This window comes from Papaver somniferum, unplaced genomic scaffold, assembly GCF_003573695.1.
Source record: "Papaver somniferum cultivar HN1 unplaced genomic scaffold, ASM357369v1 unplaced-scaffold_47, whole genome shotgun sequence".
Taxonomy (NCBI): Eukaryota; Viridiplantae; Streptophyta; class Magnoliopsida; order Ranunculales; family Papaveraceae; genus Papaver; species Papaver somniferum.
In genome coordinates, this window is record NW_020647304.1 from 1,313,542 (window position 1) to 1,335,380 (window position 21,839).

Consider the following 21,839-nt stretch of genomic DNA (forward strand, 5'->3'; position numbering starts at 1 on the left):
AATTTTTTGCAAATTAGTCAAGCCTTATGCTTAAAAAATAGATATATCCCCCTTTTGGCTAAAAGCTGATTTGGTACATAATTTAGGGGTTTTGGTTGTGAATTGTTTAACTAAGCCATTCAAACACCTATTGGTCCGAGAAACTGACCATAAGCAATTCTTAATAATTCGACACACCTGGTAGATTATCTACAATGAATCTGTATGTTGTTCTACAAACCAAACCAGAATTACTGTCCCTTTCAGGGCTTATAATAGATACGAAAAGATTCAGGGATGTCATGATGGTGAAAAGAGTCAATGTATTATTTAACTACTCCATTAACATTTGAAATTTTTCTTGCAGTCATACAAATCTGAATGGATGAATTGGATCCAACAAGATAAACTAAAAATATTACACATGAAAACATGGAGAAGAAAGGAACAGCATAATTATTTCTAATATTAATAAGATCGTTCATTTTCATCAAATCAATTGATGTACAAGTCTCTAAAGATAGGACGATGAATCACGGTAATTACGTGTACCAAGATTACGTATCGGGTTTTGTTAAGATATCTGATTAACTAAGATAATTAAGTAATCACAATAATTAATTACACGCATAGTCAGATAGAATCAAGGACATGACAGTTTAAATTTTCAGCAGGGATATTAAAAATGTTTGCTTTGGCGCATGTGTGTGAGTCTGTCCACTGAATAAGCTGCAACATTCATTAGAATCATCACAAGGTATAGCCAAGGAAAAAAGGCAACTTGGGTCGAAATGGGCCTTTGTAGAGTGTGTTAGTCTATATATATTTATTCCAACTTCTGGCTGTGGTCAAGTCGCTGAGCTCTAAGCTATGGGTCTGCCACAAGGCTTGTAAACAGGTTTCTGCACAAACGCTATAGGAATTAGGGAGCTTCTCAATCTCAAAAACATGGATTAAGCAAATCACAGAACAAAAGCTTTTTCTAAATTCTGCATCAAGTAAGATTAAGCGCTGGAATGATTTACCACATTACTAGATATCCCAATAGCACAGTGAGATAATCAACTGTTTGGCCAGTCAACTTGCCGGCTCACCCACAGGAGAGTTGAGAATAAAAGGAAGATCATCTAGGACTTGGACCACTTGGCATTACCTGTCTGCACTACTTGCATGCAAGATGGTAACGATATGGGATGAGGTACTGCATTCCTAAGATCACGCATATACCGAAAAATGATAGACAGCAACTAGAAAGTCAAGGGTTATGTAATGTATAAATAGGGCTGGGTGCATAATAATTATACATACAGATGCTGACAGCAGCATGTATAAAATAATGAGATGAAAAAATGAGCACAAAGAAAAGATTCAATCAAATGACTGGCAAAACGGAGGAGATAACCTCTAGGATTTCATTATGCACGTTACCATTTGTTATAAGCACACCACCAGAAGGAAAGATGAGCCTCCTCTCAATCTGATCTTCAGCAAGGTCAAGCTTCCTTCCCGTCCAGTCAGTGACCTGTTTAGAAATGGTTAGTTACCCGAAATCATGAGATCCCTATAATTTTGAAAGAAGGATAAAATTTAACAATTGTACCAGATCTGATCATGACTTTGGTAATAAGCGGAAAGCATGAGAGGTTCAGATTCAGTTTATTTTCTTTTTCTTTTCTTGCTAACATATTGGTGCTGGCAACAATTTTTGACAATTTGACCTATATGTCAAATAAATGTAATAACTAGATTCTTATTATTCATGTAGACATCAGATCCCGACGGATAACCACATATATAAAATTCAATCCAACCATTTTTTATCTTTTGTTTGTATGTGTAGTCATTTACGCAGACACTCTTCAAATCATGGTGCACAGACCAGAGGAAAATTAACAGCTACACCAGATTTCACACCCTAAAGAAATTAAATTAAATTAAGTACATATATAGATACTCACTTAAATGAATTGAAGTTAAGGCATAAGGAGATAGCAAGAAGAGAGTGTACCTGCCCCCCTGCTTCGTTTACACATATTATTCCAACAGCATGATCCCAAGACTATGTTGCAGAATTGTGACAGAATCATCAGTTCAAATTACCAAACAGTATTGTTGATTGCTAGTCTATTAGAAAAACTGATTAAATAACTCTTTCTGTAACTAACCTTGACAGACTTTTCTGCCTTTGCTTGATAAATAAACACTGAAGCCCTACCTGATGCCACCATTAAGTACTTACAAAGGCTGCAAACAAGAAGGATGTATGAGATATGCAAATCTTTAGCTGGGAAATGATGTCGAGCTCTAAGAAAGAAAAAAAACAGACAACAGCGGCATGCAAGTATCCCAAAAAACTGTATCAACATCAGAGAATCAAACTACCGTGTTCGTGCAATCCTTATAGGCATAAGAAATGAAAAATTACACACTGCACACTAACTTTAAAAACCCAGATAAGAGTTAAGAACCTTCAACATTTTGAAGACTCCTTTACAGTCATTCAAGTATCCTAAAAAACTGTGCCAACATCAGAGAATCAAATTATGGTGTTTGATAAACGTAAAAAAGGGCTAATTACTCACTGCTCTAACTTCTAAAACCCATATAAACATTAAGAACCTAGCACTTTTTGGAATCTCCTTTTACACTGCTTAGTTAAATTAGTGTGTTTAAAGTGAACCCTACAACATCAAAATATTCTTAGATGAATGCACACTTGTAACTGTAACACATGGTCTAGCTATGCTTTGATCAAGAATTGCGACTGGTCATAGTTTGGAAATATTAATGCACTGTATTGATAACTAATTTGTCCAATCTTGGGTCTTTTTTTCCTCCTTTATCAATCCAAAAATGTAAGCAGTTAAATTCAAAACTAAACTCCGGATGAGTGCTACCTCGCATAGGGAACCCGTCATATTTTATTTAGATGCAAGCAAAATAAGGTGAGATCCACTGATATGGATTAAGAGTAAACCTTCCGCAACAAGTCGGCACAAGAAGAACTTGTTTATCCCCAAGACTATCAGAATTAGTGGTTGCACTGTACAGAGTAGATAGTGGCAACGATTCCCAGGTCTGACTTTCAGAAATACAAAATCTAGCCTCACGCACCAAGCAACTTTTGTCGACATAACATCTGCTCCAACTGCTCTGCGCACCAACCATGTCACCCAGAATATCTGATAAACTCTTCATCCAAGTTCCACAACCAACATGGGCCGCCATAATAGTCCCTGATCCAGATGGTAGACCAGATTTGTCTGTCTGGTCTTGATTGGAAGATTTGGTGGAAGAATCTCCCAGCCAGTTAGGGAAGCCCATAACTCCTAAAGTAACCTCTCCTTCCACAACAAGAGCCAAGCCTACCTGAATTCTGGGAATACTTCCTTAGACAATCAAAGGAAACCATGAAACTGAACACTGACAATAGAAAAATAAAAGATTTATGGATTGTTTTCGAGCAATGAATTTCCCAACTCTAAATATGCTGTTGTTTTAGGCAATGTATGGCACGGCTTTGGGTATAAAATACAGAGCCGCGACATAGTTCACACAATGTTTTCAGACTAGAAAACCTAACTTAGGCGATATATTACTCAAAACACAAATGTTTGGGGCCTTAATTTAAGTAAATGAAGTGAGCTCAATATCAAAATGAAGGCCAAAGTGTTATAATTAGAGTTTATGCTGGTTAATTGGGTCTTCAAAAAGATCTCTAGATAAAGGCAGCGCCTTGCCCTGCCAAGGCGCCTAAGCACCAAAATTCCCACTTGTGGTGCCTAGGAGGTGGCTTATGCAACCTAAGGCCTTGTATGTAGTTGTGAAACTTTGTGATACAGAGGAGCGGGCATGTTAAAAGTAACAACTATTCATAGGCCTTAAAACTGCAGCATTTCCAGTTGTTTTATATATTGCAGACCAATATGTGTGTTGCAGCATTAAGTTTCCAGGAGGTTATGCGGCAAAGAGAGGGTATGTATCTGATGATTTGAAATCGGACAAGATTAATGACCAAAAATGATGGAGTTACTTGATTTCCTGCTAGCCATAGAAAACTTTTAAAATTTCATCATGTTTTGTTTTCATGCTCAAGGTAATACATTTATCCATTAATTGTGGCATATTGAAAAATTGTATTGTGCTTCTCTTTTGATAGTAGTGCACAATGTAATGTTCACTAAGTCATTGCACCATCTCTCATTTTGTAGAATTGCAACTTAACTAACAATAATACATTCTGTATTCCAATCAATATTTCCCAATTCGGAAAAGGCTTTTCACACACAAATGCCAAAATTAAAAAAAGAATAACTATCAAGTAAAACATACCACATATAAAGCCTCGCTACCTTTCAAAAACCCACGCGTACCATCAATCGGATCAAGCACCTGTAAAAATCATAACATTATTATCCAACTCAATAAGCAATAGGAAGTTACTGAAATCTCAATAGTGAACCACCTACACTAAGGTTACACTCACCCAATACGTAGCAGGCTTATCTCCAAAAGTAAACCCATCCTTCCCCCCTCTATCAATCGCTTGTAAAACAACATCCCGAGTTAATGGTTTCTCGGTTGAATCTGATTTATCTATTACAGTATTCACAATAGAATCCACTACAGTGTTCGATGTCAAGAATGATGAGTCCTCTTCTGCCACCAATGGAATTGAAGGAAACAATCTACCAAGCTCTGTCAAACAAACACATTTCAGAAAAACCTTACACAGTAGACAACAAATTTTTCCGATTTCTGAATCCTAAAGCAAAAAAAATAAAAAAATTGAGTCTTCATAGTTGAAATTACCCAAGCTAATTAGAGCTTGAACTCCAAAATCCGCTACAGTAACAGGTGTTTGATCATTCTTTTCGAGAATCCTTTCATCACTAGATAACAATGATTTCTTGACCTAATTGATTTCAAGAGCCCAAATTTAGGAATTCTAACACCAAATTATTCAAAGAAATCTCAACAGAAATGAAAAAATCTTACATCAACACAAAGACGACAAGCTTTCTCAACAACGTCCACTGCAGCTTGAAGCTCTCTGTGATACTTTCCTTTCTGAGGAAATGAACTTGACCTGAAAACTCAGATTTCTTAAGATCAAAATTTCTCGGGGAACCTTAATTCAATGCCGATTGGTTTTAATGAAGAACAAATACCTGACACTCAGAGTCAGGATATGCGAGGATTTTCGAATTGGGGAAGAGTAATTAGGTTTTGTGAATCGAAGCAGAGAAAATTGAGAAGAAGAAGAAGAGCGCAAGATATCCAAGGAGAATGCTGAAGAGTGAGTGAAGAAAAGAGGCTTGGACCGTTTGGTCCTTGTACATTGGCCTTACGGGAGAACGATTTTTTAGGGACCATGTTTTTTGCAAATTAATAAATTGACCAGCTTCCATCCATATATTTAATAAGCCAGCCAAAAAATTTAAAACTTTTATAAACTGGTCTTTCCGTTAAGTTTTTCACCTGGTCCCACCGAAATGGTCCAACAAGCGGACTTAGTCAATTTTTGTGCTGAAATTACTATCATATCCTAAATCGAGAGATGTGTTAATCTCATTCATTCATTGTTCCAGTTCCCTTAAAATGAGATGAAAAGAAAGAACAGCAGTTGCTGCTATTATTACCCCAAACCAGATCGAGGAACCGACAGAGAATTGAGAGAAGAGTAAGTGAAGTCGATCGGGTCTGGTGGTCTCTAGACTTCCGATTTAAGCTTGGGTTGTTGTTAGTTCGAGAAAAAAGTAAAGAATTGTTGTTTCTGCTGTCGAATCGATCTCATATCTTGGGGGAATCGAAGGATTTGATGGAGAGATTCTGAATATGGGGATTCGATGCTCTAGTGAATCAAGATTAAGAAGAAGATTGAGGTCATGATGATGAATATGGTCACGGGTTTGGGAAGAAGCTCTGCTGCAATTCTTATAAAAAGAAGAACATATGGGATGATGTTGATTTGAGATTATGAAACGAATTAAATCCAGAGACGAATTAAAAGAGATGAATTGAGGGCTTTTGAAGAATTTAGAGATGGGTTCTTGTTGGTTTCGAGTAAGGGTTCATAATTGTTCATTTCTTAGATGATTTTTTTTTTCAATTAAGAAAGGTTAATTCGGGAGACGTAGACAAATTTTGGGTAATCATTCATTGGATTTCTGTTCAATTTGGTTTGATTTCAATGATTTTCTAGCGTTCCATGGAAATGAAAAATTACAGGAGAAGAATAGAAGAAGAAGATGAGTGCTTTTCTCTAACACGGCCGAGTCGCGGATTGACTAGGTTATAAAAGGTCTAAAATACCCTTGACTCGTGTTAACTTAACTGCCATTACTGTTTTTTTTAAAAACGGGACGGAAAAATTCTATCTCGGCTATTTTATAAAAAGATTCAAAAAAACGGCCACTTTCTTAATTATGTGTCGAAAAGGTGGCCACTTTATTAAAAAGCCCTTTTTTTTTGAGGATCATGGTTTTATTAGGCCACCTTCCCTATAGTTATAAGGGGTGTTCTAAAGCATTGAAATGACTAACCTAATTTAATTTTAAACCAACCTAATAACCACCTATATATATAACCACCAACTCTTCCCACCACCACCTCCCACCATCGCCGATTACCACCACCACCACCGCCGATTATCATCACCACCAACCACCGATTACCACCACCACCACCGCCCACCACCGCCGATTACCACCACCACCTCGTCCGATTATCACCACCACCTCCTCCGATTACCACCACCACCAACCACCACCACCACTATATATATATAGTTTAATTTAAAACATTAACAAAGATATTCTCACAAACCCATTACTTGTCATTCGTTTTTGGTTGAATAAATGAGAAGTAATCATTAAAATGATTTGAAAATGGAAGTTGCAGAGAGGTTTAATGGAGGGTTTTTTCAGAGAAAAGTTCGGTTATCACGAATTAATTTTTTCTTAACCGAACTCAGAGTTCGGTTGATTTGCAAAAAAAATACTTTTAACGGAACTCCTTGTATTAGAAAAACACAAATCCATAAGTTTGGTTCCTTCGCAAAATAAGGATATCACCGGACTTTAGTTTACGAAAATAATGAGAAGTCCACAAGTTCGGTTCGTTCGCAAAAATGTTAAGTTTTCTTTGTAACCGAACTATACCTTTAAAACTTCGTAACCGAACTCTACCTAATTCATCAAGAAATAAATTTCGTAGTAACCGAACGTTTGCCTAATTGGATATATGCATATATAAGCCCAGTTCGGTTGATTCGCAAAATATGTTGAAGTTTGCGAACCAACCGAACTTCTAACACTAGGTTACTTTTAACCTGCAGTTCGGTTGGGAACTTGGTTGCGTTGAAGTTTGCGAACTAACCGAACACACAAGATGTACCCGAATGAATTGTTAAGTTCAAAGTTCAGTTACTTACCATTTTATCCTAGGTAACCGAACATTACACTTTACGATCAAAACCTCCATTAACGAGCGAGTTCGGTAAGCTGCGTGTTTGGAAAACGTAACCGAACTACACTTTCAGGTGTGTTCGGTTACATGTTCTTGACATATGATAACCGAACTGGCCTAAATCTACATAAAAAATTTCATTTTTTTTGAAAGTTTGGAGCAATTCAACCAACATTATCTAAGTTTGAAGCATACCTGGGTACCCAAATACCTTTCCTCCGGTTGTGGTTGGTAAAATCCATCGTTTTTCATGTTTTCCTTATTCATCTTTTCTAACTTTACTCTCTCAATAATTCTACTTCTTTAAAAAAAAAACATCTGATTTTTTAATCTCAGTAATTATCTTTAACTTAATCATCTCACTAATCATTACACTAACTATTATTAACACTAACTAATCATCACCCAAAATTAATCAAGAGGGTAATTTAGATATTAATATAAATATCTATATAAGGGGTGACCTAGATTTACTTCTAAATTCTTTCCCCAAAATAAAACCATGGTCCCCAAAAAAACCATGGTCCCCAAAAAATCGTTCTTACGGGAGGACTAGAGTTCAAGGGCCATTGTAGGGGATGGCCTCGTTGGGTAGAAGTGGACTCTCATACTAGCTTGAGATTGATATGCAGTCTCCGCTTTGGAATTAGAGTTTGAAGATCTCGTAAAAACTCGTCTTATTGTATATTAATTAACAATATGATTTCAGGTGAATTTCTTCTACTGTGATTAAAATTTGAACAAAACTCTATTTTTTGACTTTTTGGCCTCCACCAGAAAATATTCAGACCAATAGAATTTTTTGAGAAAATTTAGACCAATGGGAAATAAGAGCTTCTGGATCCAGCATCAAATAAACAGACATTCCTTATTTTTCTTTCTGTTGTTATTTTTTATTATTCCACTTTGAGTTGTAAAATGCGGATTTTGGAATGGTTTTAAATGGAGGCGTTACCTACCTGAATCGGCGACTCTGACTCAGCAAAAATAGTCTGCAATTTCGATTCAGTATCTTTATTCCATTACCACAGTCTATGATTTCGTTTTCAATCTCGGCATGATTTTTTCAATTTTGTTCACTAATCTTTCAATAGATCTCTCTCTCTCTCTCTAAATTCTAACTCCTTTTATTGTTTTAATTTTATTTCTTATTCCAATTTGAAAAATGGTTTTCTAGTCAACCTAATTTCTCCTCTATTGTGTTTACAGGTTGTTCTCTCCTCAATGGCGTTTGCCTTCTTTGAAGTTGTGATTAAAGCGTTTTCTCTGTTAGTTCAGTTGCTTTTTGAAGCACAGTTATGTCCATTGTTCCAATATCATGAGAGCCACAAACTGAGTTGGTACCGATCCAGTTCCAAGTTGAAAATTCAAAGAAAGAAAAGGCAGAAGAAAAGGAAATTTGAATTTCAAAAACACAGAGATAAGTTTGGTAACAGAATCCTAATTCTTCTCCTTGTCTTACTAGTCACATATTTTGTTCCCGTAAGTATGAAGATTTGCCACAATCAGTTTATATCTCCTCACTAAATATCTCGGCTAGGAGTTTCCTTAACTGATATTGAAAACCCTAATAATCTTAGGTTGAGTATCCATAAGTATAAAGATTGTACCCTAATTCAAAGTGGAGAAAGTTTCAATAACAATACCAAAAGAATCATGGCAACTACCAATGGAGAAAATGTTACTGATCTGGCAGAAAGATTCAGGCTTGCTGCTCTGGAATTAGATGAGGATAATGATATGCAACTTCAAGTATCAGAAGAAGAACTCAACAAAGTGACTGTTGATTGGAATAACTGTCTCATTGGCATGATTATAATGGAGGAAGGATCTATGGGGTTCAAAGCAGTTGAACACCATATTAAGTTCACTTGACATTTCATCCTTGAAGGTGAGGTAAAAGTGGTGGAGATTGAGAAAAACATCATGGTGTTCAAGTTTAAAGAAGAGGAGATGAAAAAGAAAATTATTACCAGACCATGGAGTCTTAACAGCTACTTGGTCATTCTTCATGATTATACCTCTGAAGTCATTTACAAAGATCTAGATTGGAACCATCAATGTTTCTGGATCAAACTCAAGAAATTACTTCCAGAGCATATGAATGTGATCTCTGTAACAAAAATTGGAAAACTATTGGGAAAGGTAGTAGCTATTGAACCATAAGATGCTATTCCAGTTGATAAGGAGGGAGTTAAGGTGTGTGTTTTCCTTGACATTAATAATCCCCTAAGGAGAGGAGTCATGGCAAAGACTATTGCAAGATACACAAGGTGGATCAAGTTTTTCTATGAGAAGCAGCCACATAACATCTGCCCCAGCTGCTACATCATAAAGCATACCACAGGTGCCTGTAAAGCAGCTACTGACTTCCTTGTCAAAGCTCATAATCAACCCTACTTCTTGGGTGTGCAAAATACTGCTGGGAAAAAGTTGCTTAATGAAGCAAGTGGTTCTGAGATTATCCCTATGGTACAAAAGAAGAAGGAATCAAAGAAAACTCTGTTTGTCCCTCCAAAGGATGGTATTCTTCTAATCTCAAGGGTAGATCAATCAGTTCAAGAAGATGAAGGGGATGTGTCTGGCAGATTGGGTAAAAGTCTAAGAACAACAAATGCTCAAGAAAGAACCAATGTCACAGATATTGATGGTTCTCATGACAAGGAACAACTGGATCTAACAACTACAAAAAGAATCACAACAGAGGAAAAACAATCCAAATGCACAACAGGAGAGCATAAGGTATTTCCCACAAAATCCTTTTACAATCTATTTTTTCTGCTTGAATCTGATAAAGCTTGCATTAGTTTTTTAAATTATTTCTCAATCATGAAGGTTTTATCTTAGAATGTTTGTGGTTTCGGAAATAAAGACACTAGAAATCATCTTCACATGCTCATTAGATCCCAAAACCCAGACATTATCTTCTTAACTGAAACCAAAAATCAACAAAAAAGAATGAGCTTTCTCCTTAAAAGATTCAAATATCACCTACCTAAACCCTATCGGCCTTTCTGGTGGTCTGTGCTTACTCTGGAAGGATGGAATTGATCTTAAGATAATTGATATGCAGCTTAACATGATAAACTGTATAGTAAAATTAGATAGTCAAAATTCCAGCTCCTTGCTGACTTGCTTGTATGGTGCTTTGAATGACAATGACAAGGATATACAATGGACCCACCTAAGTCATATTAGACAAAGTAATAACAATCCTTGGATAGTCATAGGATATCTTAATTTCACTCTTAACAGTAGTGAAAAAGAAGGTGGTAATCTTCCCAACCAAAATGAGTTTGATGATAACAATGCTTTATTGTTCAATTATGGTCTTAGAAGTATGCCTTACATAGATAATCCTTTTACTTGGTCTAATATGAGGAGCGGTAATGAGCTCATACTTGAAAGGCTAGACAGGGTTTTAATTTTCTACGATTGGAATGATCTTTATCCTCACGCTGATTTATATCATCTTATTGTTTTAGGTAGTGATCATTGTCCTATTATTCTAGTAACTAGTAAAATGGAGTGTAGTACCAAGAGGCCTTTTAGAGTAAATAGAGTCTGGTTTAGAGATCCCACTTGTGCTGAACTTATTAAAACTGAATGGAAATGTACTACGAATGGCTCTGATGCCTTTAAACTTGCAAATCACCTTCACCATACCAAGATTGAACTTAGAAATTGGAATTATCATCACTTTGGGAATATTAGTACTCAGATTGCCAACTTAGAATCTCAGTTGTCTTATCTTACTAGAAACAATAATAACCAAGATGCTGATAAAATAACTGATTTGACTAGGGATTTAAAATACTGGTATGATGTGGAAGAATACTTTTGGAAACAAAGAGGCAAGGAAGAAGCCATGTTGCTAGATGACAGAAACACATCTTATTTCCATCAAAAAGAAAATTTTAGGAGACAAAGAACACAGATTGAGTCCCTGCAGAACAATCTAGGGCTTTGGTTAGATGAGAGGAAGGATATTGAGGAAGAATACTTAGACATTTTAGTTACATGAGTAGGACTTCTCATCCCCCCTGTTCTAACTCTTTTCTTAGTAACATAAATGCTTGTATCTCTGATCAGGATAATAATATGCTGACTGTTGTTCCTTCTTGTGAGGAAATTAAACAAATTGTCTTTGCTATGAAACCTTGGACTACTCCAGGTCCTGATGGTTTCCCCCTGGCTTCTACCAGTTGATGTGGGACACAGTAGGACCTGAAGTAGTCAAAATGGTGCAATCTTTCTTTTACTCTCATCATATCTTGAAGCAATTGAACCACAACTTTACTACTTTAATTCCTAAAAACAACTACCCCAAGGGTGCTATAGATTTTAGACCTATAAGTTTGTGCAATGTAACTTATAAAATAATTTCTAAACTGCTTACTTCTAGATTGAAATGTGTGATTGATAAGATAATTTCTCCATCTCAAACTGCTTTTATCTCTGGTAGGTTAATACATGATAACATTGTTATTGCCCATGAATTAATTCACTCTATGAAAAAGACAAAAGCCCAAGATGGTTGTGTAGCTATCAAACTAGACATGTCAAAGGCATTTGACAGAATTGAGTGGTCTTTTATTCTAGATAGTTAAAGAAACTTGATTTCTCCAATGATTGGTATAACATGATTAATCAATGTATTTTAACTGTCTCTACCTCTATTTTTTTGAATGGTGCTCCTGGTAAAGTTTATTACCCTCAAAGAGGTTTAAGACAAGGAGATCCTTTGTCTCCTTACCTGTTCATTCTTTGTATGGAAGATTTATATAGGGGTTTGACTCAAGCTGAAAAGGATAATCTCATACATGGTTTTAAGGTTAATAAGCATTGTCCTTCTGTTTCTCATTTGTTTTTTGCTGATGACTGTCTGATTTTCATTAAAGCTAGAGCTAGATATACTAGAAATTTAGCTTCTTTAATTGACCAATTCAGTAAATGTTTAGGAAAAGCTGTGAACTTTGAGAAATCGACAATTGCTTTCAGTGCTAAGGTACCTACTAATGTTAAAAAAAAAATATCTAATATCCTCGTGATTAAAAGAATGTCTCTTGATGAGAAATACTTGGGTGTCCCTCTCCTCCTTAAAAAAAAAGAAAACTGAATCCTTTGGGCATTTACTAGAGATCACTAAGGGTAGGTTAGCTAACTGGAAACCTACATATCTTGCTCCACCTGGTAGAACTGTAATGACACAATCTATCATAGGTAACTTAGATATCCACCATCTTGATGTTTTTCCAATGCCAAAGGAGTTGACTGACAAAATGGATAGCCTACAGATGAGATTTTGGTGGGGAAATAAAGACAATGAAAAGGGATATTTTCCTAAGGGATGAAAGGATATAGCTTTGCCTAAAGACCTAGGTGGCCTAAACATTAGAAGAACTGATGTTCTTAATCTTGCTCTTTTAACCAAACTAGCTTGGAGATTAGTTGAAAACCCTGATGATCATGGGACCAAATTATAAGAGGTAAATATTTTGCTAACTCTAATGCTTTGAATGGTAATGTTTCTCAACAGGGTTCCTGGATTTGGAAGGGGATTTGCACAGGTTTGGAATTTGTTAAGAAATTTTATGTTTGGGAAATTGGAGATGGGAAGTCAGTGCATATTTGGAAGGATAACTGGATCCCCAGTATGCTTAAACCCCCATCTTCTAATTTCTATTCTTCTAATATGGTTTATGTCAGCCAACTGATTGATAATGATCTTAAGTGTTGGAATGAGAATACCATTACTGCTCTTTTTGATAGGGAAACTGTAGAGAAGATAAAGAAAATCAGAATTCCTTTCTCTGGTCAGGATAAATTAAGATGGAAACCTAGTAATAATGGGTTTTTTACTGTCAAATCTGCTTATAGAGTAATCCTACAGGAAAACCTTATTGTTACTCCTAGTAAGAACAACATGTATATAAACTGGAAAGATTTTTGGAGACGTAAATTGCCACCTAGAATACAACATTTTATGTGGAAATTCTTGCATAGTTGTCTTCCAACAAAAACTAGACTTGCTAGGTTCACTAAACATAATGATAATACTTGTTCTTTTTGCATCCAAGACATAGAAAGCCCTCATCATCTCTTCCTTGAATGTAGTATTACTAGGAATGTTTGGATGAAAGTTGACAGTGTCCTTTTAACACAAATTCTGAATTCTAATGTGTATGATTGGGTAGTAAAATTCTTTTTGATAGGTAGTAACAATATAGTGCTGGATTTCAGTCTGTATGAAATTGCAGCTTTCTGTCTATGGCACATCTGGAAAGCCAGATGTGCAAAGGTTTTTTGATAATATAAAATCGATATTCAAAATATTGTTAATTCAGTCCATACTCAGTTGAATGACTGGAAAAGAACACATATAACACAGTATCAACTACACCAAGTTGATAGACATTTACAACATCATTGGTCTCCACCTCCTGTGGATGTGATTAAGATTAATTTTGATGGCTCTTATGTAGATGCTAATAGTATGTCTGGTTGGGGACTAATATGCAGAAATGTTGCAGGTGATTGCTATGGACTGCGAGGAGGTACATCTTCTGCAATAGATCCGGAGCAAGCTGAAGCTCGTGCTTTGTTGGAAGCTGTCATGTGGGATAAACACAAGGGTCTGATAAGAATCCAGCTGGAGGGTGATTTTGTTAATGCAATAGAAGCACTGAAAGGAAGGCAGTCAGCAGTTAAATGGACATCTTTTAATTTGATTAAGGATGCTCAAAATATCTTGAGTTCTTTTAGTTTTTGGTCTTGCAACTATGCGCACAAAGATGCAAACCACTTAGCAGATTCTCTAGCTAAGATGGCAAGAACTCAATTATTTTCTTTTCACTTGGAAAACAGTTATCTTGACTGGATTGAATCGCTAATTCAGCAGGATAAACAAGATGTGTAACAACTTCTTTTACAATAAAAGTTTCCTTTCCTATTAAAAAAAAAGATCCAGCATCAAATAATTTCTTAAATAAATAAAAAATTGGTCTTCTTATCTTGTATACCAGTATACAAGATAAGAGTTAGTGAATAATTAATTTTATGCATTGATTTAATAAATTTGTACTGGAAATTGGGGTAATTAGTTGATAGTTAATGTTTTGTATTTTTTTTCCGTTATTACCCTTAAAATTTTATATCAATATGGGTTAGTCACTAACTACAGTGGGACCAGAGTCTTGGTTAACTAAAACTATAACATATCCTTGGTAAATACGGATTTAATTTATCTTTAATAGTGTCTAATCCAACGGTAAATACTTATTCTGAAGATTTCAGAATCCTAACTAGCCCGATGGATTTAACCACTACTTTCTACTATTTTTTTTTCCCTTCATAGTTCTCTAAATCCATTATTGATATGGGTATTACATTGTGGATTAATATTACCACAAAACAAAAAAAGATCTGCGTACAGTGAAAATACAAATACAAATTTGATTTTGTATAAGGCTCATTATTAATATCTGATGTCTCTTCCAAGCTCATCTGTATGTTTTGATAAGTTTAATTTTTTGGGCAACGACTTCGAATTACCACTGAGTACTTTAATCAATAAGGAAAAGAAAAGTCAACAAGTCAGGAATGGAAAGATTGGATTTTGCATCTAAAAATATATAGGATTTCATCTTCGTTAAGTGGTGGACTCCACTGAAACTCGAAACAATCTACATATAAAGGTAAAACTGGAATTAATTTTTCGTTGATGCACGAAACTTAATTTCTCGAGATATTTACTATTCCGACAAATAATTACCAACTAGAAAGTAACCCGTTCTACGCACCGGGTTCCACACTCTGTGGTATGCTCTGCTTTTTAGTAGTATGTAATTTATTTAATGAATGTGTATCCATGTTTTCATTCCGTGAGTGTCTAATGTTGCCTGCCTCTTTCCTGCAAATCAGAGAAAAGTGATGCAAAACTATTACAACAACATATTGACCGTTGAAAAAGAAATTAGTTTAAGAATAACGGAGCAAGAATAATGGATTAGAAATATTTTGGTATTAATATACTCATTTCTACCCTTTGTTGCACCATTTAATCAACTTACATTGGAAGAAAAATCTAAAAAATTGAGGGTCATACTGGGAGAGATAAACCTAGCTGAAATGAACTGATTTATTCACATAAGGGGCACTGTACCTCCCTTTCAGCAACAATATTAAAACTCTTTTAACCCTTCAAACTCCTTTGCAGGTTTAGCATCGGCGATGTTTTTGTTGGCCAATATTTAAGTTGTAAGCATAGTCATGCTAAATCAAACAACAACAGTCAAATCACAATATCTTAATTTGGAGCAAATTATAACAGCCTAATCAATACCGAGAAAAGTACATTAGCTCAGCACAATGATCAATGTCACTGGCTTGTTTGAGTTTAGCTGCAGTATCCTTCTCCACCCGTGCAATATTTAATGTCTTGTGCCTATGAAAGCGTTAATTATAAAAGCAATCCTGAACATAATGGAACGTTATCAAACCACTAACTTCAATGTACATGAGGATTAATGAGATAAGTAGAATTCTAGATACGCAAATTGACATAAATATCAACTCATTAATTGAAGATGATGGAGCTTACCAATGCATTTTCCATCTTGTCGTTTGTCTTAAGAATTCCCCAATGCATAAGTAACACTGGATGCATATGTCGTGTTGTAGCCTAACAAATTCTATAATATCATCATTGGTTTTAAGGATTCTTAATAGAATTAGGTTCTGAAAGTATAATAGATGCCAAATATATTTTCTTTACTTTATGAAACCTAATTCTTTTGTCCGTCGTTGAGGTTAATTTCTCTTGTATGTTAACAAAATAACATGCATGGGTTTGAATGGGAAGATTTGGTGTCTAGATGGAAAAATGAAACCAAATTTTGGCCATAACAAAACATATTACCTGAAAAAATATTTATGAGTCGCAGGATACATACTTCATGCAGGGGTACCTGGTGTGTTAGTATAATATAGTGTCGTCTCCTACTTCCAGATTTATTGCTCTGCAAGTACATGAAAATAAAAAAACATAATATCAAAAAAATTCCCACGGACATCATATGGAATCACGGCGCTCCCGTTCAGGGGGATTGTCCCTTGTTCACTAACTCATGCTCTATCAATCCAGTTAACATGGTAAGCACTCATATTTTTCATGCTCTAGATATCCAGTTAAATTGATATACCACTACCCAGGAAATAAGCAATTACAAATGTAAACCTTTTGGATGATGTGGTTTCACCTTGTTACTCTATACACTGCTCATGTCAAGTCTTCACAACATCAGGCATACAAAAAAAAAAGTCACCATTATCATTGAGTGTCTCAAAACGGGAGCATAAGAATGCTTAATGTAGGATACTTACACAATATACAACCAAACATGTAGTGTGACCATTTCTAAAATTCTAGTTGTCTAACAGTGGGACAACCAAAAAAAGTCACCATCACTAACTACAGTGGGACCCGAAGTCTTAGTTGACTAAAACTATAACATATCCTTGGTAAATACGGATTTAATTTATCTTTAATTAGTGTCTAATCCAACAATAAATACTTATTCCGAAGATTTTAGAATCCTAACTAGCCCGATGGATTTAACCACTACTTTCTACTATTTTTTTTCCCTTAGTAGTTCTCTAAATCCATTATTGATATGGGTCTTACACTGTGGATTAATATTACCACAAAACAAAAAACGATCTGCGTACAGTGAAAATACAAATACAAATTTTGATTTTGTATAAGGCTCATTATTAATCTCTGATGTCTCTTCCAAACTCATCTGTATGTTTTGATAAGTTTAATTTTTTGGGCAACGACTTCGAATTACCACTGAGTACTTTAATCAGTAAGGAAAATAAAAGTCAACAGGTCAGGAATGGAAAGATTGGATTTTGCATCTAAAAATATATAGGATTTCATCTTCATTAAGTGGTGGACTCCACCGAAACTCGAAACAATCTACATATAAGGGTAAAACTGGAATTAATTTTTCGTTGATGCACGAAACTTAATTTCTCGAGATATTTACTATTCCGACAAATAATTACCAATTCCAAGCTAAAAAGTAGGGTATTTAATGCTTCTTATCTTGTATACGGGTATACAAGATAAGAGGTCCCATAAAAAATAATACCTTAAGTAAAAAAATCTTGCCTGCCCCACCCGTAAATAACTCCTTAAATAATTTAAAAAAAAGAATAACGCGTAAAAGATAAATAATACTTCATGGGTAAAAAAAAAATTTATCTTTCTACCCATTTATTAATTTATTTCCCTGGAAAAATAAAAACTATCTTATGCTAAAAAAAAAAAAATACTTCACGAGAAAAAGGAAAGAAAATATCTTGAGTAAAAGAAAAATACTTCACTGGTAAAATATAATTCCTCGTGCTCTAAAAGAGAACCATTACAATTACTAATCATCGTGACTATCAAGTAATATGATTTAAATACTGCAGATGATATCTTATATTTTCACCAAAGCAGATATGCACAATGTTGCAGGTATTCTGGATACTCCCTCTCTTTTTGGTAAGTGTTCAGGTCAAATGCTTAATATTAGTAAGTCTAGTGTTTATTTTAGTAATAACATTAGTCCTGCTAATAGAATTGCTCTATCTAATTCCCTTGACATGACAAAAATGAAAGATATTGACAAGTACCTTGGAGTCACTCTTTTGTTAGGTAGAGACAAAACAATGGCTCTAGATTGGTTCCCTGGAAAGGTAAGAACATCAACTATGCTGCTAGATCCACTATGGTTAAGCATGTCCTTAATCACCATTAACTGACGAATTTGTTAATGATCTTCTTACCCATCAAATGAGTGTTTTTAAAATACCTAAAAATACTATTACTCAATTAGATTCTATCTAGAGACAATTCTGGTGGGGATAAGATGGTAGTGGGAAGGGATAAACTCTAGAATTCTAAGGCCCTTGGTGGTTTAGGTTTTAGAAATTTGGAAAATCTAAATACTGCTTTACTGTCTAAGGTAGCTTGGAAAGCCTGCAAGGAAGAAGACTCTCTCTGTTATAAGGTTCTTAAAGCTAAATATTATAAAAATGATAGTATACTTCATCTATATAAACTTAAGGATGAATGTTCTTGGTAACGGAGAAGCATTTATTCTGGTATTGAAGTTGTTCAAAAACATGCTAGATGGTTAGTTAAAAGTGGTACTAGGATAAATATTTGGTTGGATAATTGGGTTATAGGTCTAAATAGCCCACCTATTCCAGTTGTGGGATCTTCTAGTTATGAAAATTATATTTTTGTTTGTGATCTTTTCTTGTAAGGTACTAGACAATGGAATGAAGACATTATAAATGCTCTCTTTTCTCATGATTGTCCCACTTTAACCTTAAGTATGATTATCCCTCCTACAGGTGAAGATACTTTGATCTGGTCTCCTGATAGAAAAGGCAATTTTTCAGTTAAAAGTGCTTATAATACTATTTGTTCTGATGGAGTGAATTATGTTGTTGCTAGTAGTACTATCCCAACAAGTGTTTGGAAACATTTGTGGAAGATAAACATTCCACATAGGGTTCAGATTTTTGTGTGGAAATGTGTCAAAGAAATTGTTCCAGTTAGAACTAAGATTGCCAGATACAAACCTGACATAGACACTCAATGTTGTTTCTGTAAAACAGCTGATGAAAGTATGAAACACTTATTCATGGAGTGTATCTACTCCAGAGCAATCTGGTTTGCTATGAACATTAATATTGATGTTATTATTGAGAAGTATAGTGAATTTTATCATTGGGTAGTAAGCTGGTTCTATTCTTCAGATCCTAACATTCCTGTTATTTGCTTAACTGATAAAGCTCTTGTTTGCAGGTATATGAGTACTATTTGACATATCTAGAAAGATAGGTGTCTGATAATTTTTCATAACAAAAAACCTAATGTGCAAACCACTATTGCCAGAATTAATCATCTGTTTTTTCAATGCAATAACCTAACTACTGTTCAAAGTACTTCTGTCAATACTCTTCTGCATAACAGGATTTGGAGCCCACCGGAGAAGGATTTTGTGAAAGTTAACATAAGTGGTTCATATATCTATAACACAAAAAAAAGGGAGTGCTAGACTAATTATTCGTAATGATGTAGGGAACTACCTAGGAGCTAAAGAGAAAAGCTTTACTGAGGAAGTGGAAGAAGAATATGGGGCTGAGTATTTTGAATGCAAAGCAATGGAACTAGCATTGGATTGGATGGAGGAACTGGGATTAACAAAGGTCATTTTTGAGATGGACTATGAAGAAATAGTAAAATCCATCACTGATGAAGAACTACAAGTTCATTGGTATAATCAAAATCTTCTCCAAGTTATTACAAATAAATTTAGAAACAATCGGTTATGGTTTGTAAGTATGTTAACATACTAGGAAACAATATAGCTTATGAGCTAGCTAAAAAAGCTAGATTAGAAGATACAACTTTTCAGTTTTTAGACAATTTCCCATAATACTTATCAATTCTGGTGAAGAATGATATCTTGTAAATTTGAGTTTTTATCAGTACAATTTCTTTAGTATAAAAAAAAAAGGTAATATGATTTAAATGTCAATAGCCACAACACTAAAACTTAAACTATTAGGGAGAGCTAGAGAAAAAGTATATCAAGATATTGTACAAAAATTGAGCCACTATCATCTAGCATTACCCATAACAATACAACTTTGGAAATATCACAATAATAGTTTTCCCTTAATGATTCAATCAACCGTAATAGATGACGACCAATTTCTCCAACAACCTGAAACCATATGAAATATCACCAAGGAGAACAAATCAGATCCAAGTAAAAGATTTTACCATGCATAATGAAAAGATTCCTCACCTGTTTGTATAGACACATTGTGTACGTCGTGCATGACTGCGCTAGAACAACCCATCGGAAACATCATTTGAAACCGCTGGACTCAGCAACTAAAGGAGAAATAAACAGAAAATCGAGTTGTGTGAAGCAAAAAAACCAAAAATCGATCAATAGCGAATTGGCGGGTAGTGTGTCTACCAAACAATGAAAAAATATCAAAATACAGAACCAAGGAAAAAGAGATAGGGTTTTTAAGTTGTTATGGGGGTTATGTTCAGAATTTTTGAAAAAAAAATCGAAAATGGAAAAACTCTGAGGAGGAGAAGTGGATACACCGTAAATAGATTCAAAGATTCAACTTACTGATATTTAGATAGGAACAAACACGATTCACAGGTGAAAGTATCAGCATGTCCGTAGATTATCAACAGATAGTTCATTAAGATCTGCAATTCGATAAAGATACAACTTAAAAAGGGTAATTGAAAGGTTGAAAGTAGAAGAAGATAGAGATGCAGGAGAGAGACAAAGGGTGAAAGAGGATGATTAAGGTCTTTGAAAAAATTATTAGGGTCGGAGGTACGGAAAAGTTTTGTGTTCAGAAAAAGACAACTATTATCACTACCAAAAGACAAGAAGAATGAAACCTTCACGGGCTAAAGAAAAAAATATCTTGAGTAAAACAAAAATATTTCACGAGTAAAAAAAATATTACGCGGGTAAAAAGAATTTATCTTTATTTTACGGGTAGCAAAATATTTAAAAAAATCTAACCATGAACCATAAGCCTATTTTTATTCGCCAATACTTACTTTTCTCTGCAAAACATTTAGGACTGTGCAACGTACGAACAAAACAACTATATATATACCAAATTTTATTTTTGTACAAAAAAATCACACCCGCAATAAAACATACATATTTCTGCAAATATCTGGCTCGTGCAGAGCACGGGCGTCACACCTAGTAAATAAATTTTTGGGTTATATTTAGATGAGCAAAGTTGTGGAGGTATTATCAAGGTCCCTAATTTTTTTGGCTCCGATGATTTCAAGATAGTATAAAAATTCGCGTTGAAGACCATTTAATAGTATATACTATGGGAAAAATATACATCTACAACTAGAGTTTTACAACTTTTTTCTAAACATCGTCAAAAGTCTTATGTTTTACAACTGGGTTCAAAGGAAGAGTTGTCATATATCATCACTACCAACCCTTAGGAACAAGGGGTTGCGCTAAGAAAACAAACGACAACTCCTTAAGCAAAACAGTTGTGACGACATTTAGCTATAACAACTTTTTGTTCCACAAAGGTAGTGACTTAGCCTATCACAATTCTCACAAGAGTTGTTGAAGAACACCAAAATATGATAATGAAAAATATGTTAGAGGAGAGATTCGAACATGAACCTACTGCATGGAAGTCTAGCTCATCAACCATTCTTACAGTTCACAAGTTTTGCTTTTTTTGTATTTTTTTTTAATAAATAGGTATAACAACACTTATAAGTGTTGTTGAAGTAAAAATAT

At 34.8% G+C, this 21,839-nt stretch overlaps 1 protein-coding gene and 1 long non-coding RNA gene across 2 annotated transcripts; both read right to left on the reverse strand.

Moving 5' to 3' along the window:
- Positions 1-1,205: 1,205 nt before the first annotated feature.
- On the reverse strand, positions 1,206-6,322 carry LOC113342772 (putative PAP-specific phosphatase, mitochondrial). Its single transcript, XM_026587204.1, has 10 exons — positions 6,295-6,322; positions 5,151-5,325; positions 4,978-5,068; positions 4,792-4,894; positions 4,466-4,677; positions 4,312-4,371; positions 2,957-3,348; positions 2,145-2,223; positions 1,988-2,038; positions 1,206-1,501 (listed from the first exon to the last, which is right to left on the reverse strand). The coding sequence occupies exons 1-10, from the start codon at positions 6,320-6,322 to the stop codon at positions 1,352-1,354; spliced, it is 1,341 nt and encodes a 446-aa protein (XP_026442989.1). The 3' UTR covers positions 1,206-1,351.
- A 13,742-nt stretch (positions 6,323-20,064) lies between these two features.
- On the reverse strand, positions 20,065-20,823 carry LOC113342745. Its single transcript, XR_003356819.1, has 3 exons — positions 20,670-20,823; positions 20,328-20,416; positions 20,065-20,243 (listed from the first exon to the last, which is right to left on the reverse strand). It is a non-coding gene; the product is annotated as an uncharacterized LOC113342745 (long non-coding RNA).
- Between the last annotated feature and the right edge of the window lie 1,016 nt (positions 20,824-21,839).

Excerpts from the sequence above, each read along its gene's own strand:
- LOC113342772 (XM_026587204.1), bottom strand. The coding sequence starts at position 6,322 with ATGGCAGTTAAGTTAACACGAGTCAAGG. Across the intron at positions 5,326-6,294 it reads TAAGTTAACACGAGTCAAGG|GCCAATGTACAAGGACCAAA; the intron begins GTATTTTAGACC and ends TTCTCCCGTAAG. Across the intron at positions 4,895-4,977 it reads CTTGTCGTCTTTGTGTTGAT|GTCAAGAAATCATTGTTATC; the intron begins GTAAGATTTTTT and ends GAAATCAATTAG.